General features: G+C 33.1%; 3 protein-coding genes across 7 annotated transcripts; 2 read left to right on the top strand and 1 right to left on the bottom strand.

Annotated features, from left to right (window-relative positions):
• Positions 1–529: 529 nt before the first annotated feature.
• LOC132696863 (protein patched homolog 3-like) lies at positions 530–7,870 on the top strand. Of its 3 annotated transcripts, XM_060661951.1 has the most exons (16): positions 530–1,151; positions 2,608–2,854; positions 2,904–2,977; positions 3,032–3,256; positions 3,315–3,486; positions 3,547–3,644; positions 4,030–4,150; positions 4,198–4,327; positions 4,385–4,551; positions 5,414–5,662; positions 5,711–6,026; positions 6,353–6,495; positions 6,556–6,717; positions 7,141–7,314; positions 7,373–7,594; positions 7,650–7,870. In XM_060661951.1, exons 1-16 carry the CDS (start codon positions 1,066–1,068, stop codon positions 7,791–7,793), a joined length of 2,730 nt encoding a protein of 909 aa, XP_060517934.1. In that variant the 5' UTR covers positions 530–1,065; the 3' UTR covers positions 7,794–7,870. The 3 variants fall into 3 exon arrangements, with proteins under 3 accessions (XP_060517934.1, XP_060517936.1, XP_060517935.1); XM_060661953.1 differs by lacking the exon at positions 530–1,151 and having other exon boundaries at positions 2,632–2,811; XM_060661952.1 differs by lacking the exon at positions 530–1,151 and having other exon boundaries at positions 2,632–2,811; positions 2,865–2,977.
• A 924-nt stretch (positions 7,871–8,794) lies between these two features.
• Positions 8,795–14,455, top strand: LOC132696698 (uncharacterized). Of its 2 annotated transcripts, none has more exons than XM_060661680.1 (4): positions 8,795–9,238; positions 11,953–11,997; positions 13,695–13,930; positions 13,986–14,455. In XM_060661680.1, the coding sequence occupies exons 2-4, from the start codon at positions 11,964–11,966 to the stop codon at positions 14,451–14,453; spliced, it is 738 nt and encodes a 245-aa protein (XP_060517663.1). In that variant the 5' UTR covers positions 8,795–9,238; positions 11,953–11,963; the 3' UTR covers positions 14,454–14,455. The 2 variants fall into 2 exon arrangements, with proteins under 2 accessions (XP_060517663.1, XP_060517664.1); XM_060661681.1 differs by lacking the exon at positions 8,795–9,238 and adding an exon at positions 10,927–11,411.
• A 627-nt stretch (positions 14,456–15,082) lies between these two features.
• On the bottom strand, positions 15,083–21,031 carry LOC132696697 (breast cancer type 1 susceptibility protein-like). 2 transcript variants are annotated; one of them, XM_060661679.1, is made up of 10 exons: positions 20,778–21,029; positions 20,510–20,724; positions 19,662–20,456; positions 19,571–19,611; positions 18,510–19,493; positions 17,453–18,366; positions 15,827–16,613; positions 15,635–15,775; positions 15,458–15,581; positions 15,083–15,273 (listed from the first exon to the last, which is right to left on the bottom strand). In XM_060661679.1, the coding sequence occupies exons 1-10, from the start codon at positions 20,849–20,851 to the stop codon at positions 15,083–15,085; spliced, it is 4,266 nt and encodes a 1,421-aa protein (XP_060517662.1). In that variant the 5' UTR covers positions 20,852–21,029. The 2 variants fall into 2 exon arrangements, 1 of the variants encoding a protein (XP_060517662.1); XR_009618065.1 differs by lacking the exons at positions 15,083–15,273; positions 15,458–15,581 and having other exon boundaries at positions 15,637–15,775; positions 15,827–15,951; positions 16,004–16,613; positions 20,778–21,031.
• Between the last annotated feature and the right edge of the window lie 217 nt (positions 21,032–21,248).

Here is a 21,248-nt window from a genome sequence, read left to right as displayed (position 1 = left end):
CATGGATGGACCATTGGAGTCGCGTGTAATTTAATTTATCATGAAAGCTTCAAAGGGTGTTGACCTTCATTCGTGCAAATAATTCACTTTCAAGTGCGGTGTTATATTTATTATATTCTTATAAATTATAGCGCTTATCCTGCACCACATGAGTGCACTAATAGGCGGGATAATTGTCCACTATTTTTTATCCGCTTTCATTGGTATTTTTCCGGTGAGGCATGAGAATTTCTAGTTAATAAAAAATATTGTTAGGGACCTGGGTGGTGTAGCGGTTAAGACGCGAGGCTAGGTAGTAGACACACTGCTGGGAGGTTGCGGGTTCAAATCCTACAGGTGGCCATGAATGTTTGTCCCACTTTCTCAAATGATAAGTGTTGTGCTGGCCAACTGGCTTGGTAGCAACGCCAAAAATTGACAGAAGGAAAGAATAAATCATGTTTGATTTCTGTTGAAAGAAAGATCATTATACTTTTTCCACCGTTGTCCAAATGTATAAGGGAATATAGATGATTAAAAACCAAACTTTAGGAATTTGAGTAACCATATCGATGTATTTATGAACGATTTTTAAGAATTACGGTATAATCTGATGTTTGGCATCGAAAGTCCGAAGTTCATGTGTGAGAACCTGTAAAAATTTGGAAGCAAACAAGCAAACGGTCTTCGGTGGGAACCGTCTAATTCTGAGAATATGTTGGCGGTATTGTAGGGTTTAATTAAGCCATAATTGGCAATGAACCAATGTTGACAACTTAAATAACTAGTAGCTTACGATAATTAAAACCGTACTCCTCCGCTCTTATTTAATAACTCGTTGACCTTGTTTTGATTTAATTACAAAATAAATTGCAACAAAGAATTTTTTATCGGGCAATTTCGTTGAACAAAGACAGATATATATTCAAAACCGTGAGGTTATGTAAATGATCAATGTTTTATCGGTTGCTTACATTTTTTAAAAATCATTTAAAATGGTTGAATTAGATTATTTCGTTTTCAGATAGTGAAATAGTGAAATAATAGTGTACTATAACTATGTAATATTCGCTTGGAACACGCAAAATGGGTGCTAGTGATTATATAAATTTCAAAATACTTTCGAGATTTAAGTATCTGATTGTTATTAACACTGAATTATTTTTCTACAAGTAAGTTTTCGCGAAAATGGATATCAGTTATTAAACTTAAGCAAACACTATGATAGGTCGCATTATCCTAATATATGTGTTGTGTGTTGTTCAGTTTTATAATGATAAAAGGTTTTCGGTTTGAGTCAGAATTAATTAATTGCATTCTCGTGAATTCTTCTCAGTTGCGTGCAAATCATTCTTCGTCATAAAATATTATTTTTCTAAATAAGTAAAATATTTTCGAAAATCACAAAACAAATTTAGTAGAATTGATTGAGTCATACCAAAATTACAACAAATTAGGACTGCTAACAAAAAGTCAAATTTTTGATTTCGCTAATCTGTTATTTCCTCAAAAAATTTCTTATATTGCAGATAACCCTATTTTTCTTTATTTTAAGAATATCCTCCAAAATTATATCGTAAATTTGGACACCCGATGCACCTATCTACTTAGGTACTTGAGATACATACTATACTAATACTAATACTAAGTTTAAGTAAAAATGATTCCTTGCACTTTTGTTTGATCAAATTTTGTATGATTTATAATAGTCCGACGTGGTCAGATTATAAATTAAAAAATCTCAAAAATTGCAGAGGATATGAGGCTCTGAATTTGCATTTTAGTAGCGCTTAAGACTTTACAATGAATGGTTTTTGATGCTCTTTAAAAAGAAGAAATGGAGGAGTGGGGCCCTTAAGAGCTAAAATATAAAGGCCTGATATCTCTTATCGCTTTCAGGCGCCGTATTGTACGAGACGATAGATATATATTTTTCTATGACCTTAAATTTAAATAAAAAAATGCGCTGTATATAAATTCATAATTAATATACTGTTTGTATATCTTTAGTGAATTCTATTTTATGTATGCGTAGTTTTTCTTATGAAAAGTAGGTACTGTGAAAGACATCTCTAATTTATAAAATACCTATTTTATTTCAATATTCGGTATTGATTTTTTACTTTCTGTATCGGTGTTTTGAAAAACCGGATTTCTTGCCCTTTTTTGGAAAAACTGCGATTGTATTACACGCGGAACCAAATTCTTACGTTCACTTTGGCGGTAAATATTAACATAGTAAAAAAATTGACGAATTTGCTGTTTGCCGCGAATTGTTTGTTTTTTGTTATCAAATACCGCACAAAAATTGCACATAAAAAAATATTCAACCTAGCGTAAATAGCAAAAAAGTTGCTAAATTTAAATACGAAAGTAGTCCATTTTTTTATTTTACCTTTTATAGCAAAATCTAAGTGAGCTGTGAACATGAACGCGCGGTTAGTTTCATAAAAAATAAAAATTATTCGGGACACTTTTATTAAAAAAATAAATAAATACCGTCATTCCGATATATGTCATTATAAATATATAATAGTTCTGGAAGATGAAAATGAAAAATATTGACCAATCTTGTGGAATCTGACGTACTTGCTTTACGCCGTTAGAAAGCAAAATTTCTCATTTTAGATTAGGAATCACGATTGCCCGCAAACCAGGCTTAACAATAATTCTTTGTTGGGTATTGGTATTTTTAAGCGTTTTTGGATTTTTTGGATTTAGACAAGAAAAAAATCCCTTAAAATTGTGGGTACCACCTCACACGACGTTCATAAGAGATTCGGAATGGCTGTTAAAAACATTTCAAAGAGGCTTTACAGACGAGGCGATCATGTTAGTTTCTGACGATGTACTTACTCCTAAAATAGTGAAACAGGTAATTCCAGGCACATTTAAAAAAAATGTACCGTAATAATTTATTACAGTTGTTGCAAATACACAGCCTGATTGAAGATATAAAAACGCAGGGCAACATAACATTAAACGATGTTTGTTTCAAGTAAGTTCTTGTCTGAATTTAATGTTTGCCGCAGTTTGCATAGTTTGTTTTTAGAATTCCTAAACCAAACAAAGCTATGCTTCAATTTATGACGGCAGGTGAGCAAGAAATGGATCCGAGTACAGAAATGAACGCTGCATTCTACTGTAGTTTTATAGAAATGATGAAGACCGAGTGTTATACAAAAACTATATTAGAATTATGGGATTTCAACGTAACAAAAATTAATCGGCTTACCAAAGATGACATATTAAATGCAATAAATTCAAACGATGAAAGGTGAACAAATCATTGAGCTTCAAAGCCCAGCAGATACGGCAGTATAGTATGTTTTTAGAAATATTTTTGGCAATTTAAAAAACTATGAGAATTTATTAGGCGGTATTACGAAAAACGAATCTGGTCATATTGTTAAAGCCACTGCGATTCAAAACTACTGGTTGCTTAATGTCAACTTCTCTGCTATTGATATGAATAAAGCCGGCAATATGGCTGGTACGGGAGAGTGGGTATGAGTTCCATTTTGTATAGCGAATTACATAAATAACATGTTTGTGTTTTACTTTAAGGCTTCAGAAGAAGCAGGAGAATGGGAAAATGAATTTCTGAATGTAGTTCAGAATGTTTCAAATCATGATCAGAACTTTTATTATTATGCCGGACGAAGGTAACCATTTGCATATATAACGTGACTCAAAACATTATCAGCTTGTTGTGGGTTCACAAATATACCTCTGTACTCTATGTCTATCCAATAATTTAATTCCATTATTTGTTTCATTCTTTTATGTTTCTATTGTTAATAGGTATTTTAGTCATATCTTTTTAACAGTGTGCCTTGTTTTTGATTCAAAAACTGCTTATCTAGTGTGAAAAAAATATCTTGCACAATTTTTTTTTTCCTGAAAATTTGATGAGCAATTCATTGATTACTGTGATTGATGTGCGCCGGGTAAATATGAATTTATAATCAATGCCGTTATTAATTTATGACCATATAGTAGTTGCACCACACTAACCAAACTATTCGAAATAACATAAAGTCCTTTCAGCTTTGGAGATATAAGCAAACAAACACTATTCCAAGACATTGATAAATTGTGTTTGGGCATCTTTGTAATGGTAGTGTATGTCCAGTTGGTTATATCAAAATTTAATTGGCTCGAAGCTAGGGTATGAAATAGGACGACTGGGAAGAGCAAAACAACAAAATAAAACAGATTGTTTTAGGTTTTTTTGGACTTCTTACTATAGGGATGGGTTACCTTGTATCGGTTGGTTTGTGTTCTATGTTTGGAGTGTTCTATGGACCTGTGCATCTGTCTTTACCATTTTTGTTAATGGGGCTCGGTAAGCAAACTTAACTACACACTGAAAAAATAGCGTCTGATAGTTGTTGTTTTGAAGGTGTCGACGACATGCTGGTAATTCTGACCTGTTGGGATGAGTTGCATGATGATGAAAAACATTTATCACTGCCGGAAAAGGTGGGATTGATGCTAAAACATGCGGGAGTATCAATAACTATTACATCATTCACCGATGTAATTGCTTTTATTATTGGTTCCTCAACAGTAAGTTTCTTATTGTAATAGTTTTTATTATATTAGGAGATAAGTAGTGAAATAACACATGTAACTAGGCACTTAAGTATATAAGCGCTTGGCAGTGTGAGATTTTAAGCTCCAATATTTAGATCTACGTCCTCTCTGTATTTGAGGTTTCTGATTATTCTAATTCCCTATACTGTAAGCCAAAGAATATTGCTGCACCGGGAGCCTGGCCATAGTTTATCAGACCATAAAGCAAGTGGGAGCCAATTAGAGTATGATATGCCGTCAATAATATGTTACAATCTATAGTGCCCTTTAGGCTATGTATTAGAAAAATGTTTTTTGAGATTTTTTTAGCCACTGTGTGGTGACACCAATTTAGTTTAGGGTCTAAGTGAATTCCCAAGAATTTTGCACTCTATCCATTATTTACTTTTTTATTTACTGTTTTCCCTCCGTTAAGGGTTAAGCTATTTTTCGTAAACCAGTTCTTAACCCATATTAATTCAGAGTTAGATTCAGCAAGTGCTTCAGTAAGATTTTTTTTTATTTATAAGAAAGTACTGTCGTCCGCAAACAATGCCAGCAAACCATTCAAAAGGGCTTCAGGAAGGTCGTTGATATGTATGACCACTACTGACCCCGTACGACCCCATTTGTCACTGCTAATGTACTAGAGGTTATGTTATAAACAACTTATTGTTTCCTCTCAGCTAAAATTGAACCAACTAGGCTTCCGCTCAAGATGTCAAAAATAAAAATTAATAAATTAATTTTGACTTTAGACAGATTTGAGTCGCATACCAATTAGTTACCTTTCAATTTAAAGTTTTCAAAAACCAAATTTTGAAATTATTTTTTTAACTCTACCTTTTATTTTTAGATTTTACCCTGTCTGCAATCATTTTGTATATATGCTGCATTTGGAGTATTTGCGATTTTTGTATTTTCTGTTACGTTTTTCACTGCCTGCTTCGTGTTGGACGAAAAACGGATTCAAATGAAAAGAAATGGGATCGTGCCCTGCATTACTCACAAAAATTTCAAACCCACTGAATGTAGTCAAAGAAAAATAACAAGTAGGGTCTTTCATTGTATTTACTCGAAGGCAATTTTGACTACTCCCGGAAAAGTGAGTAACATTTTATCACCAATGATGCAATTAAGCTTACAATTTCAGATCATAGTAATTCTGATCGCAATATCTTGTGCGGCATTTAGTATAGAAAGCGCGTTGAGGTTAGAACAAAGATTCGATCCTAAATGGTTTTTGCCCGACGACAGTCACTTGGCGCAATTCATAAAAGTAACAGAAGCTTATTATCCAGAAAATGGATTTACCGCTGGAATGTACATGGGAGCAATAAATTACACTAATGAGTTTATTAAAATTACGGCGGCCGTTGAAAGACTAGAAAACATGACCGATATTACAAGTGATGTTGTGTCCTGGCTCAGACCTTTCCGAAATTATATACTGGTTAATTTTAAATGCGGTAAGGGTGGCTTGATTAGTGGAGATTTTTCACTCGACCATTCCCCGTCCACCGGGTAAAACTGATTTTCTACACTCGAAACACTTTAATTTGACGACACCCCGTATACATACCGCAAAAAAAAATCCATTCAGTGTTGCCATCTATTGGTGAATGGCGAAACTAAATTCGATCTTTTTGATTAGAGGCCTGTAATTTCTTTGACTCGTTAGGAACCAATCATTTTGATATCATCCCCCGGGAGTCGGGGGAAGGTAAAGCAACAAATCTCTACTACTCGCTTCATTAAAAGTAATGGAGCATTTCTGGGATGTACATCCTTTCAGATATTTACGAGGAGACTCTAGACGAGGATCGATTTAACATATTCCTGTCGAAATTTCTGCACAGCCCGAAAAACGCAAAGTTTCAAGCGAATTTTGTGTTTGATTCGGCCCTAGAATGTGGGGCACCGGCACCAAAAATTAAGGCATATATGTTACCCAGTGCCGAATGAAATATTGAAAGTAATGTGACGAACATATTTCAGATGTCCACTATAGATTTTAGATTCAAGAGATTTCCTGAACCCGAGCAACAAATTAAAGCAATGCACAGAGTCAGGGACATCGCTGAAAATATAGAGTTTACGACAGGCGACAGGTTTGCGACCGTATGGTCCAAATTCTTTGCAACCTGGATCACCGATGAAGTATGCAGAGATAAATTTACGGGGTCGTTCAATAAGTACACGTTCGTTTAATTTTAAATTATTAATTACAATCCACTCATAATTTTCATTGATTTCCTTGACACAAACATTATTTTTCTAAATAATTGTGGACAAATTTTTGTAATGGTCAAAAAAAATAATCATTGTGTCCTATAAAAAATAACAGTTTTTTTTTGTCGGTATATTACCGTATTTTTAAAATTTTATTATTTATTAACTTTAATTTCACGCATGTATGAAAAATTTGATCTTTTAGACTTGTGTCTGAAACTTTTTGAATCTTTTAAGAACGCAAAAAAGTAAAAATTTTAAAATTTAAATTTTAAGACTTTTTGTAAAAAACGGGCACTTATTGATCGACTCTCGCATAGTGCTCATTCTCAAATACAAAGTGTATTTCAGTTAATTGATATCGAAGTAGCTAGAAATTTGGAACTGGCTCTAATCTGCGTGATGGCATGCACTATACTATTAATTGCCGATTGGCAGACATGCTTCTGGATATTTATATGCGTGTTAATTACAATGGTAAACGTATGCGGTTTCATGCAAAAATGGGGTTTAACAATTGACCTGGTAACACAAAGAAAGTGAGATGATGATCCATTAATGAGTGAAATATTTTTTTTATCAGGTTTCATGCATCGGATTGGAATTAGCTATAGGATTATGTGTGGATTACGCAACTCATATTGGCCACACGTTTTTAACTATGCGTGAGGGTTCGAGACAAGAACGTTCACTGAAAACCGTGAGTTCTATTGGCTTAGCGGTGGTATGTGGGGGTCTTTCAACATTTATTGGAGTATTTATGATGAGCCAATCTGAAGCATACACTTTTCAGACATTTTTCAAGGTAAACGTATAGAATACTGGAGTATAGTAACCCCAATTTAATTTAATCATTTCAGATATTCTTCCTAGTCATTATATTTGGTTTATTTCATGGTGTAGTGTTTTTTCCTGTGATATTAAGCTGGATAGGTCCAAAACCTTATGAGGAATCCCAACCCATTCCTCAAAACGACCCCGACGAGGAACTTGCCGATATTTAAAGTAGTGATAATTACGTATTATTATTGGTGATGATTAAAACTGTAATGTGATTTTGTAAATTGTTGAAAAGGATATTAAAATATTATATATTTTTTTACTTTGTTTCGTTAATAATTTATTTGAATAAATTAAGTGTCCAAAGTACATCGTCTCTATTGGTAATTTTAAAAAACCAAATTTCAATGACGAATTGCAGATTTATTTTAAAAATTACCATCGATCGTGTAGGAGATATTTTGCAAAAATAATTACATTACCATAATGTACCTTGAAAGTATACGAGGTGTGCTCAAAAAGTAAGGTGACTTTTGTAATTGGGCGGACTACGTACATCCGATTATCGATATTTTTTTTTGTTATGTTGGTACACATGGCCCTAACAGTTTCAGCCAGTTGGCAAGTTTGCTTTTTTTTTGTGAGACAGAAGCGTTAGACATGTTTCTTGTGCTCGGAGAAAGAATTTGCATAAAATTTTGTGTAAAAAATGGAATAAATACAGTGCTCCAAAACACTTGAAATGTTAACAACGGCATATGGTGAATCTACTTTGAGCAAAAAAGCTGTTCCAAGATGGCCGAGAAGACGCCGATGACGCACCTCGCTCTGGACACCCCAGCACGTCAATAACTGATGAAAGCGTTGAAGAAGTGAAACAAATGGCGTGCAATTTTTTCTGAAGTATTTGGCATGAAACGTGTAGCGGCAAAATTTGTTCCGAAACTGTTTAATTTTGAACAAACTGAAAAACTTAATTTAAATTTTTTGAACACACGTCGTATTGAACTCGTGTTGAACTTTGCAATGTTTACGCACTATCTGATAAACACGCAATGTGTGACTGGGGAGAAACAACCGAAATAAAATCTAAATAAAAAATACATAAAAACGCAAAATATCAAAACTTATCCTATTAAGAAAAAAAAACAGAGATTTAAACGATATATATTTTTCTAGCGTGTACTTGCCGCGCGCATCGTAAAACTGCAAAACATTCAGTGAGATTCGTTTGAATTTTTAAAAAATGGCGGTCGTATTTGCAAAGCTCTAAATATCACGATTACCTTTTTATCTCGTTCGAATTAATATATAGAAATTCGCGAATATCGTGTGCCAATTAAAACGAAAGTGTGTGCGTGTGAAACGACCTTAAGATCAGACTTTTTTAGCCATTTTTAGCCAATTTTTTAAGTTGCAATTATTAATTTAATTGAACGAAGGTATACGGATTTGCTTGTTGACCAATAACAACCGTCACCTTGAAACTTGTATAGACGCTATTAACTAAAGTACTGCAGGCAGATAATGGAGATTGTTATCGCGAATGTCGTATACCCAAAAGTATTTTATTAACAATAGCACCTGTCGCGCGTTTACAATTAACCGGATTATTTAAATTCGTTTCTTGTTGTGTGGGCTCTGGTACCTCGGAATAAAAGTATTTTAGGTAAGTTGCAATGACAAAACGGAACTAATGCCGAGTCTTCTTACCTATTTAAATCCATTTCGACGCTATGTTAATTAATTCAGATAAGAAAATAAACGAAAATTTCTCGGCCAAACAGATTAGCAGTCCGATTTACACGTTCGCTCTTTATTATGTAAATGACCTGAAAGTAAAAATATAGACTCTAAATGTTCAAGTTCAAGTCGGCGAAAAGTCTTATTTGTTTTGATATAATGTTCTGATATTAACAAATAAGGATTTGTTTCCTTTTTGAAATTAAATGTAGTATTCACTTTTTTGTTGAAGCAAATAATAGGATTTATTTACATTAGTGAAGTATTTATATGGGAAAAAATAGAAAATTCGGTCAAGAGTCAAAGAGTTGTCACTAAATTCGAATATTTGCCGGGAAAAACCTAAACGCGTAAAACTGAATTTGTGACGGGCAACTTTTAAATATATATGTAGGGTTCAATGAGCCACCCTATATCCGAACTTTCGTTTGCCGGCACAAAGTGTTAAGATTTTGCGTAGTAGAAATTTTCTGACACAAAAACCATAATATATAGATTATCTCTTTTATAACACTTTCATGTCGTTTAAGCTCTGCCAATACTACAAAACTGTCGTCTTTTTTCTCTTCGTTAAAAAAAGTTCCAAGAAATTTGATTTTTTTTTAAATTCCTTACAGGTCTTAATATACATTGACCTATTTTGATGTTAGTAATCTATGATAAACTTATTTCATTTGTTAAAGTAAATTAGGTATAACTTATTAGCTTAGGTTAAACCGATATTATATTTTTCTGGTTTGACTTATTTGGCTTTGTTTTTCAAAACAATATATAAATCAGAACCATTTATATCTCTCCCGAGATCTTCACATACATTTTTGCTTCATTAGGCCCAACCATATAGCTATTAGAGATATAGAGGCCCTGATTATGCCGATAATACAGGAACTTATGAAGCAACTATGAGAAAATGATGAAAAGGCGTTCAACATGCGCATTCGCGAGAGATTTACAAAATCGTTTTTAACCAATGATCAGATAAAATTTAAGTACGGAACTAAGGGACAAATTTATTTCTAAATTACTTAACAATTATAGAAATTAGTGTTTGTTTCTGAACAAAATCATCTTTATTTTTGCGCCCAGAATCGAAAAGTAACATACCGGAAATCTCAATTAAACTAAGAAACATTGTTATCACGTTCATATAGAAGCGATATAATACTGCGAACTTCAAAATGTTTTAGTGGTGCAATACTTATGCTCCTATCTAATCGGTCACCGTGAACCACCCATACACCTATAGTATATAATAAAAAGCTTGTATCGGCCGTTGATTCCAAAGTATATTTGCATAATATAACGTTAGTTACTCGCGCTAATTAATCTTAAATTAAAATACCACGTTTGTTTTTGAATAAGAATATGGGGTATTTACGTAGATAATAAGCACTATATAGGGTATTAATAAAGTATTTAACTTAATCATAAAGAAGAAACCTTAATTTTAATACAAAAAGCCATATAAATGTGGATCCGCAATATTTTCGGTGTTGCGATATAGGGTGTTAGTCTTATTTTAGTTTTTTTTTAGAAATAATACTTGAAATAGTTTTGAGAATCTTTTGAAGTGCGAAATCCGAATTTGATTTTCGTATGGCTCTAACTTAAGTTTTTTGAAACGTCATCACTTTGTTAACATTTTTACTTGGAAAATTAAATTGCAAAATTTGAAAATTATTTTTACTTTTATTTTTGTAATTCTACCAATTTAAGCGAATATAATTATTTATTTTAATTAGTTTATTTAATAATTTAATTTAGCTCATGCAGCTGTTGAAAAATGACCGAGATTTTTTGCAAATTTTTTTAAGGATTCCAGGGTCATTTGTCTTATAGATTTTAACAATTCAGTTTTCACTGCCGTCATCTACACTTTACACATCCTATCACTTTACCAAATAAAATCACACGATAGCGTAAATCACCTTTCAGAGATATGTATACCACTTTGGAACTTCGTCACCGATAGAAAAACAATTTATGTTTGGTTAGTTTATGATATACCACGGACCCATAATTGTATGCTGCCACGAAAGTAAGAAGGCGTTAAATTTTTGATTGTAATTTATTGTTGCCAAGTGTACTCGGAGTCTCATGTACGTATTTTTAAATAAGAGTTCTCTTGTCGTCTATCAACTCAACAAGAGAATACAATATTCTCTTTTTTTTACACACTTAAAATGCAGAGAGCTAACAAAATCGTCGGACCACGTTCAAACATTTAACACCTTCTCGAAAGTGCCATGAAAGAGGGAGGGAAATGGGCAATATTCCGAGCGCCGATGGATGGATCGAATGGCTCTTTTTGTTTTGCAAAGATTAATGTTTGATATTAGCTGATATAGTTGATCTCGTTATTATTGAAGCAATTTTTTTTATCGCATTTCTTCGATTTCTATTTGCTTGTGTTTGATCGCTATCAACAAGATAAATACTTTTCAAATATCCAGGAGACTACGAAATATCTATGTTTTATCTTTAAGTCATTTATTTTTATTAAAAATTTTGAAATTTTATCCCCTATTACACAGCGGATACCACTCAGGCAAATCCACAGTTTGAAGTATTTTATTTTGTATTTTTGCATTATCTTGTAGATAAATGCGTACTTGTTTGTTTTATGTTACTTATTTTTAGGTTAATATCCGATGGCGCGCAGAATTTGGGCAACTGGTGAAGACGGTAAGCAACAATTAATTCACAATGTTATCACCCAGAAAATAAAAAAATACATTCATATACATACCCCGAATATTTTGTTAATATGAAACTAAAATTATTTATTATATTGTTGTACCGGGTGTCCCTGTAAGGGCCACGAGGCAACGAGAGACCTGGCGACAAGTTAAGCAATCGCAATTGCCTCATTTATAAGCACAATTGACAGCCTGTTGTTATTTATTGCAATGGACAAAGAGCATTAAACAAACATTTGATTTTGTTTCAGCTTTTAAAAAAATCCCTGGCGAATATATATATATATATATATATATATATATATATATATATATATATATATATATATATATATATATATATATATATATATATATATATATATATATATATATATATATATAATCCTCACGTATTGATTCACGGATGGAAAAATGTGATGACACTATATTCCGGGATATCATCCGTTCGCTCGTTGAACTCCGACTGGAATCCTGCATCCGACTGGAATCCTGCAAATCATGCATCCGACTGGAATCCTGCAGACGTTTCGCCAAAATCTCACTTGGCATCCTCAATGCTCGCGCTCCGAAAACACTTCGAACACTGGGAGGTTATCGGCGGTGCGTGCGGTATTTATACTCTGCGCCGGAGATGGTAACGGTGCTGCTTGTGCGTGGGGGGAGGTGGCTCCGCCCCCTGAATTGTCGCGTTGTTAATTTCGCCCGATCGTAGTTGCGATGTCCCCGTTGGCTGCTGCGCATCGCTCTGCTGTTTGATTGTCGTTCTCCACGTGCTGGATAAATGCAGAGCGTCGTCTCTCGTATTGAGGTGTCCGGACTTTTCTATTTCGATGGCCTCTCGTATAATCCTAGTCCTAAAATCAGGAATATTAGCTATTTGTTTGCAAATTCATTTCGGCACATGGCGAAACGTCTGCAGGATTCCAGTCGGAGTTCAACGAGCGAACGGATGATATCCCGGAATATAGTGTCATCATATATATATATATATATATATATATATATATATATATATATATATATATATATATATATATATATATATATATATATATATATATATATATATATATATATATATATATATATATATATATATATATATATATATATATATATATATATATATAATAATAAAATATATATATAGTTTTTTTTCAAATTTTTGCACTTGCTGAAACACCTAGTATTTTGAATGCCATTGGATAAAGTAGTAGTATAATGGTCCTAGGGGATTTTGCAATATAAAAGAAATTTAAATATGTTTAAAATTAAAAGATGTTAATTAGGTAATTAGATAACATTGTGGATCAAGCACTAACGCCAATCTTCATTTTGAGCCATTTTATTTCTAAACAGTGTTCTCCAGATACTTAACCCGTTTTCGCAGACCATTTAACGAGATCTGCTACTTTTAATCTGAAACCGGTCGAATTGACGAAATGTCAGCGGCCATGATTCTTGTTGAAGGCCGTTTGGTCTTATTGGTTGAAAATAAGATTTCAAATGTTCGCGCATGCGCGTATTAGATGTACATTATTTATATATTGTATATATTTTTTTAAATTAAATTAAAAAAAATATGTTAAAATATTGTATGAGACGTGGTTAAAGTTTTACTCATTCTCCAAGATTTCCATTTCCTGTAGTTTCTTTATGTTAACTTGTGTACCTTTCAAGGATCCATTGAGTATGTAACTCTCACTGAAGATTTGCTCGACGCATCCATAAACGCCATGCGGCAATCCTTCTACTTGAATGAGAATATCTGCGTAGCATTTGACGTCCCTCATCATCGAGAATCCTTTGAAGAACTAGACCAGCTACTATTAGAGACGATAAAAGATGGAGTGTCCGTTGCTGCAATAGAAAAGGCATCCGGAGAAGTAGCAGGTGCAGTTTTGAATAAATTGCAGGTTGTTTCTGTGCAATTGTACATCCATGTTGAAAACTATCGTGCTCTTCTTTCAGACACCTGGAAATGTAAGCAATTACGCGAAATTTTTGAGGACGTTCAAACATTCATCGTCGATAGGCGTTCTTCAGTGGATGATAGACGTGGAGAATAGATTTGACATATTCGAACATTGTCAAGTCGACAGCGTGATGGAACTAATGTTCCTGGGCGTGATTCCAGAGTTTCGAAGGCAAGGCATAGGGAAAAAATTGTGCGAAGTGAGCGTTACCATAGCCAAGTGTCTCAGAGATGGTAGAGATGTGCGCGCTCCTTACGAAAACCACGATACGTATGAGTTGGTCCCGCCAGAAATTATGACCGGCATATTTACGGCGCCGGCCACACAGAAATTCGCAAGAGAGTTAAATTTTCAGCTCGGCAAACGATTCTATTTCGACGATTTTGTTTATAGGGGCAGTAAATCCTTAGGGCAATTTATCCACAACACATCTTATTTTACCTACGAATATTTGAGGTTGTGAATTTATATCGAGTTCGAGTGTATTTTATATTTTTCATTTATAAGATTTTTTACAGAAAAAAATGTTTTATTTATTTACTTATTAGTCGATTAAGATCCCGTTCTGCTGAATACGACTTCTAAGTAGATAGCCCTGCAAGTAGAATCGAATGGTAGTTTTGGTAGCATTTTGTCACGGATTATTATTATTAAGTTGAATTTGTTTTGTATATTTAAAGCGTGTAGATGTGCGCAATATCTTGCACATCGAATGAGTGGTCTGTAAATTAAAAATATTCTAACTATCGCAGTGTTACCAGAGATAATTAAAAAGTCATAACCACTATGATATTTTAAGTAAAAAACGTGGAATATTGTTTTTATATTCCGCACAAAATTCTAAATTTATTTCGGATATGCGCTACGACTGACCGCACTAAAAGTTTGGATCAATGACTTAGAGTTTTTGTTGGTTACTAATAATAATTACTAAATATTACTTACTGTAAGTCTGAAATAAAGGCGATGATTACATTTGAAAAATAATATATTCATAGAAAAATACAAAAACGTAATGTACACTGATATTACAAAACAAATAGATATAAAAGTATAGTGATATAAAATCTCTTTGAAAAGTAAACAAAAAACTTAATTACCTAATGTTGCTTCAGTTAGCGTGAATGGCACGGATTCTATTAACACTGAGGGGTAACCCAAATCACAGATCAGTTCATCCGAACAAAGCAGATATGGACGAAAACTAACAATTTTGTATTGGCCAATGCACTTCGTCAACCACTCTATGTCTACCGTTACGGTTTTGTAATCCTCGAGAAAAGCTAGAATTAAACGACGCTTTACAAAAAAAAAACACACCAAGATTAACATTCTTCTAGATTCATGAGGGCCTTATCTCATCACTGTAATAATGATTATAACAAGGTGTTGTTTTGTGAATGTCTATTTGATAAACAATTTTAGAATAATATTAATATAATATAGAAAACAATAAAATGAACTTACATTCAAATTGATTTATTTCTTCAGTTGCTGTGGTATCTGTTAAGATGATAACTATATGGTCATCATTTTTTTGTAAATCTCTGGGGTGGTTTACTATTTGAGCCCCAAGCATTTTCAGAGCATTCTATAAGGAATAAAATTAGGTTTAACATTTAAATGGGCGAGAATTTAATTAACCTCGATTTCTGTTCTGGAAACAATTGAAAATGGAGGTGCACAACAAAATCGGAAACCCTTAAACAAAGGGTTAATTAACCTTGTGGTTCTTGAGATCTTTGGTCCAGGTACTCCAGATAAATCAAGAGCTTCATATGGCTCCTACAACACACGTAAATAACCAACTGATACAAGTAAATTAATGACCTTTACCTCTGAAACAATTCTATTGTACTTTAAACAATCCTGAGCCCATTCATATCTCACAACCCACAGACCCGCCGCTACCGCTAGTAGAAACTTGGCTGTGTGCGATTTTAGGCGACCATTTTCATCAACTACAACTACCAGATGAGTAGTCGAGGGACCAAATGAATTACTCACAGTAACTAATTTTTTCACTTCCAATTCCTTAAAAACTTGGAGATCTTTGTTGACAATTCTGGTCCATATTATGCAAGGTTTGGTTTTGGCACTATTGGCATTTTCTTGGGAGGACTTGACATAATTTAAAATGCTCCTTTGGTTAGGTGTGCTAGTCATTAGATTTTGCGTTTTGGTAGCTGACTTTGACGAAGTTACCAAGGGTGTTTTTCGAGATATACCCAGACATGTTCCTTGAAAATTTTGTGTGGTTACTTTATTAATTGGGGAAAAATTTAGAGTTTCTATATATTTTGCTTGAGAAGTGGGGGTGCTATGTTGAATTTTTGTGTGTAGTTTGGGTGTGTTGGTGGCTATAACCAATGATATATTAGATAGTTGAGAACACTTCAGAGACTTCTCTTCTCTACGTGACCAGTATGTCTGAGGAGTAACTATAAAGTCTGTTAGTCTGTCTGGGGTTAACTGAGATTTGTTTAAAATTTCATTGTCGATTTCGACTGGACTTTCTAATTTGGGTTCATCTCCGAAGCCTGGAGGTGGTGGTAAGCATAAATCATCCAAATTGTTTTTAGTAGGAGACAAATTGGAAACATTTTCCAGACCATTGAAGAACCTAAAAATTTCTTTTCTGAGAATTTTTAATATCTAACAAAGTCTGCCAAAATAATAAACACATACAAGGAGTAGTTTGGCAGGCTATGACCGCAGGGACATCCAAAAACTATACAATGCAAGCAACCACTAGTGAAGATAAAATGCAGTCTAGTAAGTGAAAGAAGTAAACAAAAAAAAAAACAATTTTGAATATATATATTAGGTAAGTATCCATATAAACTTTTCGGTAGTTTGATAAATTCTCTAGGGCATAAAGATGTCAACAATTTTGTCTGACATGTTGAAAGTGAAGTAATTATTACTTTATCTTTTGCCAGAGTGATTAATAAAGAACGTTTAATGCGAGTCTGACTCTACATAGATTTAAGTGATAGAACGTAACTGGACTAAATTGAACTGGAAACTACAAATCATGCTTAAAAGCGAAATGAAAATAAACGAAATTTTAGCAATAATAATAATAGGCCTACACTTTTGCAAGATAAATATTGTATTTTTAATTCTCTTTGTGGGAAACTTTTATCTATTTTGAAATTTTTAATTTAAGACAGGAGAGAAGCATCATAAATTGCTGTGGTTAAAAATTGTCAGAAATTGTCCTAATTGCCTATGGTTTGTTGAGTACTATGTGCTTTAATTTTTAATATCATTTTAAATTTTTTAAAACAGCTGAAAGTGATAAATTAGTACTAGAAATCAAATCTATAAAGCAGTAGGAATTAAAAAGACAACCATGTCATCCTTTCATTAATTCATACTCTTATACTCCACTGTGAGTGACGGGATGGGATGTTTTTTGAAGCCAGTAAGCTGATTTAACATAAGATGTGAGCATACCTATTTGGGGTTGAAGAAAGTTTAAGGTTGTCTGGAGTAGTTTCCACTACCTCTTCATCGCTGAGGTCAGAATTACTATCACTGATTATATCATTGGCTGAAACTACTTCATGTCTAATTCTAATATTTTGCAAAATCTTCACTTTACTAACATTCTCCATTTCCTCTACTTTTCTTTGTTCAGCACTGATACAAATTCTTTCTAATTCTGCTTCAACTTGGTCATCCCCATCAAAATAATTCTCAATTGTTTCGACATTATCATTTTGTATTGTTGCCAGCTCTCGAAATCCACTATTTTCACAATTTGTTTTGGGTTGTTCATTTACAGCAGGATTATATTTTTGTGCTGTTTTGTTCTGAGTTTCATAATCCATATCCTCAAAAAATTCATCATTTTCAAGATTTTCTAGCATTTCAGCAACTTCTCTCTCTGTAGAATATACAACAGAATTATTTAGTTTCAGGCCAGTGTCACCATTGCCGCACTTTGGTGATGTTTTACTTTTAATTTCAAGGGGACGCTGTAGTAATGATACTTTAATATCTGTATTCTTTGACAATTGAAGCTTAGGCTTTTTGTTTTTAGGTTCTAAAACTGGGGTGTCTTCAACGATATCATTTTCTGAGCTGAACTCATTGCGTAGTTTTTCAGCCTTTTCTTTTTCTTTGTCAAATTTGGTCTGATTTTTTTGAAACGTGTCGTTTGCTGTAAAAATTTGCCCACTAACATCAGACTTTTGAGATTTTGGGGTCTTATTGTGAATGCCTTTCTGAGAATTATATTTTTCTTCACCACGAACGTCAGCAACACTTGCACTTTCAAATTTGGTGGTTTCTTCATTTTTACTTTGTTTAACCACTTGTTTGGGGGGAGAGTCACCGTATTTTCTCATAATCTCCTCCAAATAATTCTAGAAGGAAAAATTGATACCTGGTTTATATTTAAAGTGTAAAAACAACAAGTTAAAAAGTGAAATCATGCCATTTCTTTTTCAATACAAGAAAGTTTTGGTGGGTTTACTAAACATAAAAATATTTAGGAAGTAATACATACATCATTTAAAATGTCCTCGCTGCCTTGAGAATTCTCACTTGCCTTCTCAATATTATTACCTTCAGTTTCAGTCTCTACAAACTGAACAGTCAAATCGTCTCTTATAAATCGATTACACTCTTTTTTATGTAAGGTACCATCATCGTCCGAATCACTATTGCAAGAAGGTTTACGAATTCTTTTAAACCTTTGGGTAATGTCTGAAAATGTCAATTTTCGTTTGATTTTGTCTTCCAGACCAGTTGGAATGCTGCAAACTAATACTGACCCTGCAGAATTTTCAACATTCTCTTTGGTATTAAGTTGCTGAATACATACATCATTTGAATTACTATCTAATTCTGTTTTATTGCCTTCTTGAGGAATATTATGTTCCTCTGAAGTTTGTGTGATTATGCCCTGGAATGAAGTTTGTACTTCTTGTGATCGTAAACTTAAATTGTCTGTTTGAGTTTTCGTAGTGCAAAAATTTTGATGGGTTTGTGTCTCCTTATTGTCAGTATTCACTCTTAGAGTTTTGATTTTGTCTACATACGATTTTATGTTTGAAAAACATTTGGTTAAACAAACGGACATGTCTCCATGTATAGACTTTGATTCGGACACACAATTTTCTAAAATATTTGACAGAGTTGAAACAATTTCTTCGGTTTTAGCAAAATTTGTTGTAACTGGAAACACACAGAACATATCTCTGTGTTTAGGACTATGTAATGTCTTTTGAGTTGGCAGGGAAAAAATATCTTCGTCCGCTACAGATTTTTCCAGTTCCGTTTCTTTATTTCTATTGTCCCTTAATAACTTCACATCTTTTTTACCAACCGGAAATTGGTTTTTACATAAATCAGTGCACGATTCTGAAGAAGTATCTTTATCAATGTCTATTGTGTTTATATTTTGGAGAAAATATTTTTCAACGACACTCAAGCTGTAAGTTGGGTTTACAATATTTGATTCATGCTCCTGATGACTACCGCCTGCAACCTACAATTTTTCAGTTTTTGTAAAGACATATATTGAAAATAAATGCAACCACACAAAAATTAGTAACAATTAAGTACCTTCTGATTATTCTCATTTTCCTTATTCTCTTTTTGAATTTCTAAAAAAAAAACTCATTATTAAAAAGTAAATAACAAGAGTGTAACTTACCTTCTTTCAAAACATTTTTTTTTAATTTAGAACTTTCTTTATCCGCAACTTTTCGGTTTTCATTAATCTGAGAGGACTGCAGGCTAATATTTAATTTTTTTGGTATTTTACAAGCTTTATTAATAGTTCTATTGACGACTTTTATCCTGTCCCAACCAGAAGATCTGCAACTTGGAGATTTTTTTTTTCTCTTCTTTGTAGTCTTTTTATGTGATAAAACACTTTCCTTAGCCAATTTCTCCAAATTCTCCAAGCAATCTTCCTCTAACATGTTTTGCACCACTTTTCTTTCAACTTGTCGAAGCAATTTTTCTGATTCAATTTCCTCAATTTGATAATTATCAGTTTCATGTAACCCTTCATTTAAGCTATGGTAACGGTTGACCAATTTTGCAGAGAAATTATTGTCACCCAAATTTAAGGATTGAGACCTTATTCTGTTTGATACATTTTCTGTACTAATTTCCACCAACCTAGCTTTTGCATTTTCTGTCTTATTTATAATGTCATATTTTTGTTGGGTACAATTTAACCAATCTATTATTCTGTTCCGAGTTTCAGAGTTTTGAAACTCTAAAACATATTTTTGCAACTCTTGTTTTTTTCTCTGCTGTCTATTGTTACCATAGCACCTAATAGGTTTATCCTTTAATATGCTAAAAGCATCTGTTGTGGGCTTGGTTATATCTAGCTCTTTTTGAGCCTGTATTTTTGAAGAACCGTCACCAGAAACATTATTTATTTCATTTGAAGTATTAGCTGCATGCTGCATATTTCCTTTGAATATTGTTTCCACTAAAAATCACAGTAAATTAAATTTAATTACAGAGCATGATCTTATTTCCTACCCTTAGACCCATATTTGTCGTTAATAAGTCCATATACTTGATTAACAAATTTACTTAGCTCATCCGCAAATTGATCTTTATAATTTATACGACGTTTGAGAGGTTTCTTACACAAAGGACAAGATGAATATTTGTGAGAGCGATGCTCAGTTATGCAATTCTTACAAAATCTGTGATTGCAATCTAGCTGCATTGAATCTTGCACCAAATCCAAACTGTAATATGCATTGCTTTTAGTTACAGAACATATAAGAAAAGCAGGCATTACCAGATTGTACATTTTATCTTTTCCTTGAGAACTGCAATTGTACTGGATATTTTAAGCAAACTTTGTTTATCCATTTTTTGATTTAATAATAACGTTTCCTTAGTATAATTTGGCGGCTAAATTCGCTCAAATGAAGACTGACAATTGCACTGCAAAAAATATTCATTTCGTCTTTAGCTAGGCAAAAAAGTCCTTAGCCCCGTAGTACCTAAAATTTTAAATGAAATAAAGAAGAAAATGAGAAGAACCCTGCTTTTCTATTTCTTATTTATTTCTACTGCAGCTGATTTATCACATCCAGAGAGGAGTAAGGTTGGCATCATCTTCTTCTTTTCAAAAGTTTAGCTTGAACGTTGTGCCCATTCATTTGCCCCTTTTTCGAAATCTTTGATAGAACTTATTTGCTGATTACCATTAAATACTAACTAAATTAATTCCACAAAAAATGAGCTTCATTCAAGCACTATCCGA

Source organism: Cylas formicarius, unplaced genomic scaffold (genome assembly GCF_029955315.1).
Source record: "Cylas formicarius isolate icCylForm1 unplaced genomic scaffold, icCylForm1.1 PGA_scaffold_1__22_contigs__length_36826433, whole genome shotgun sequence".
Classification (NCBI taxonomy): Eukaryota; Metazoa; Arthropoda; class Insecta; order Coleoptera; family Brentidae; genus Cylas; species Cylas formicarius.
This window is presented reverse-complemented; position numbering and strand designations above follow the sequence as displayed.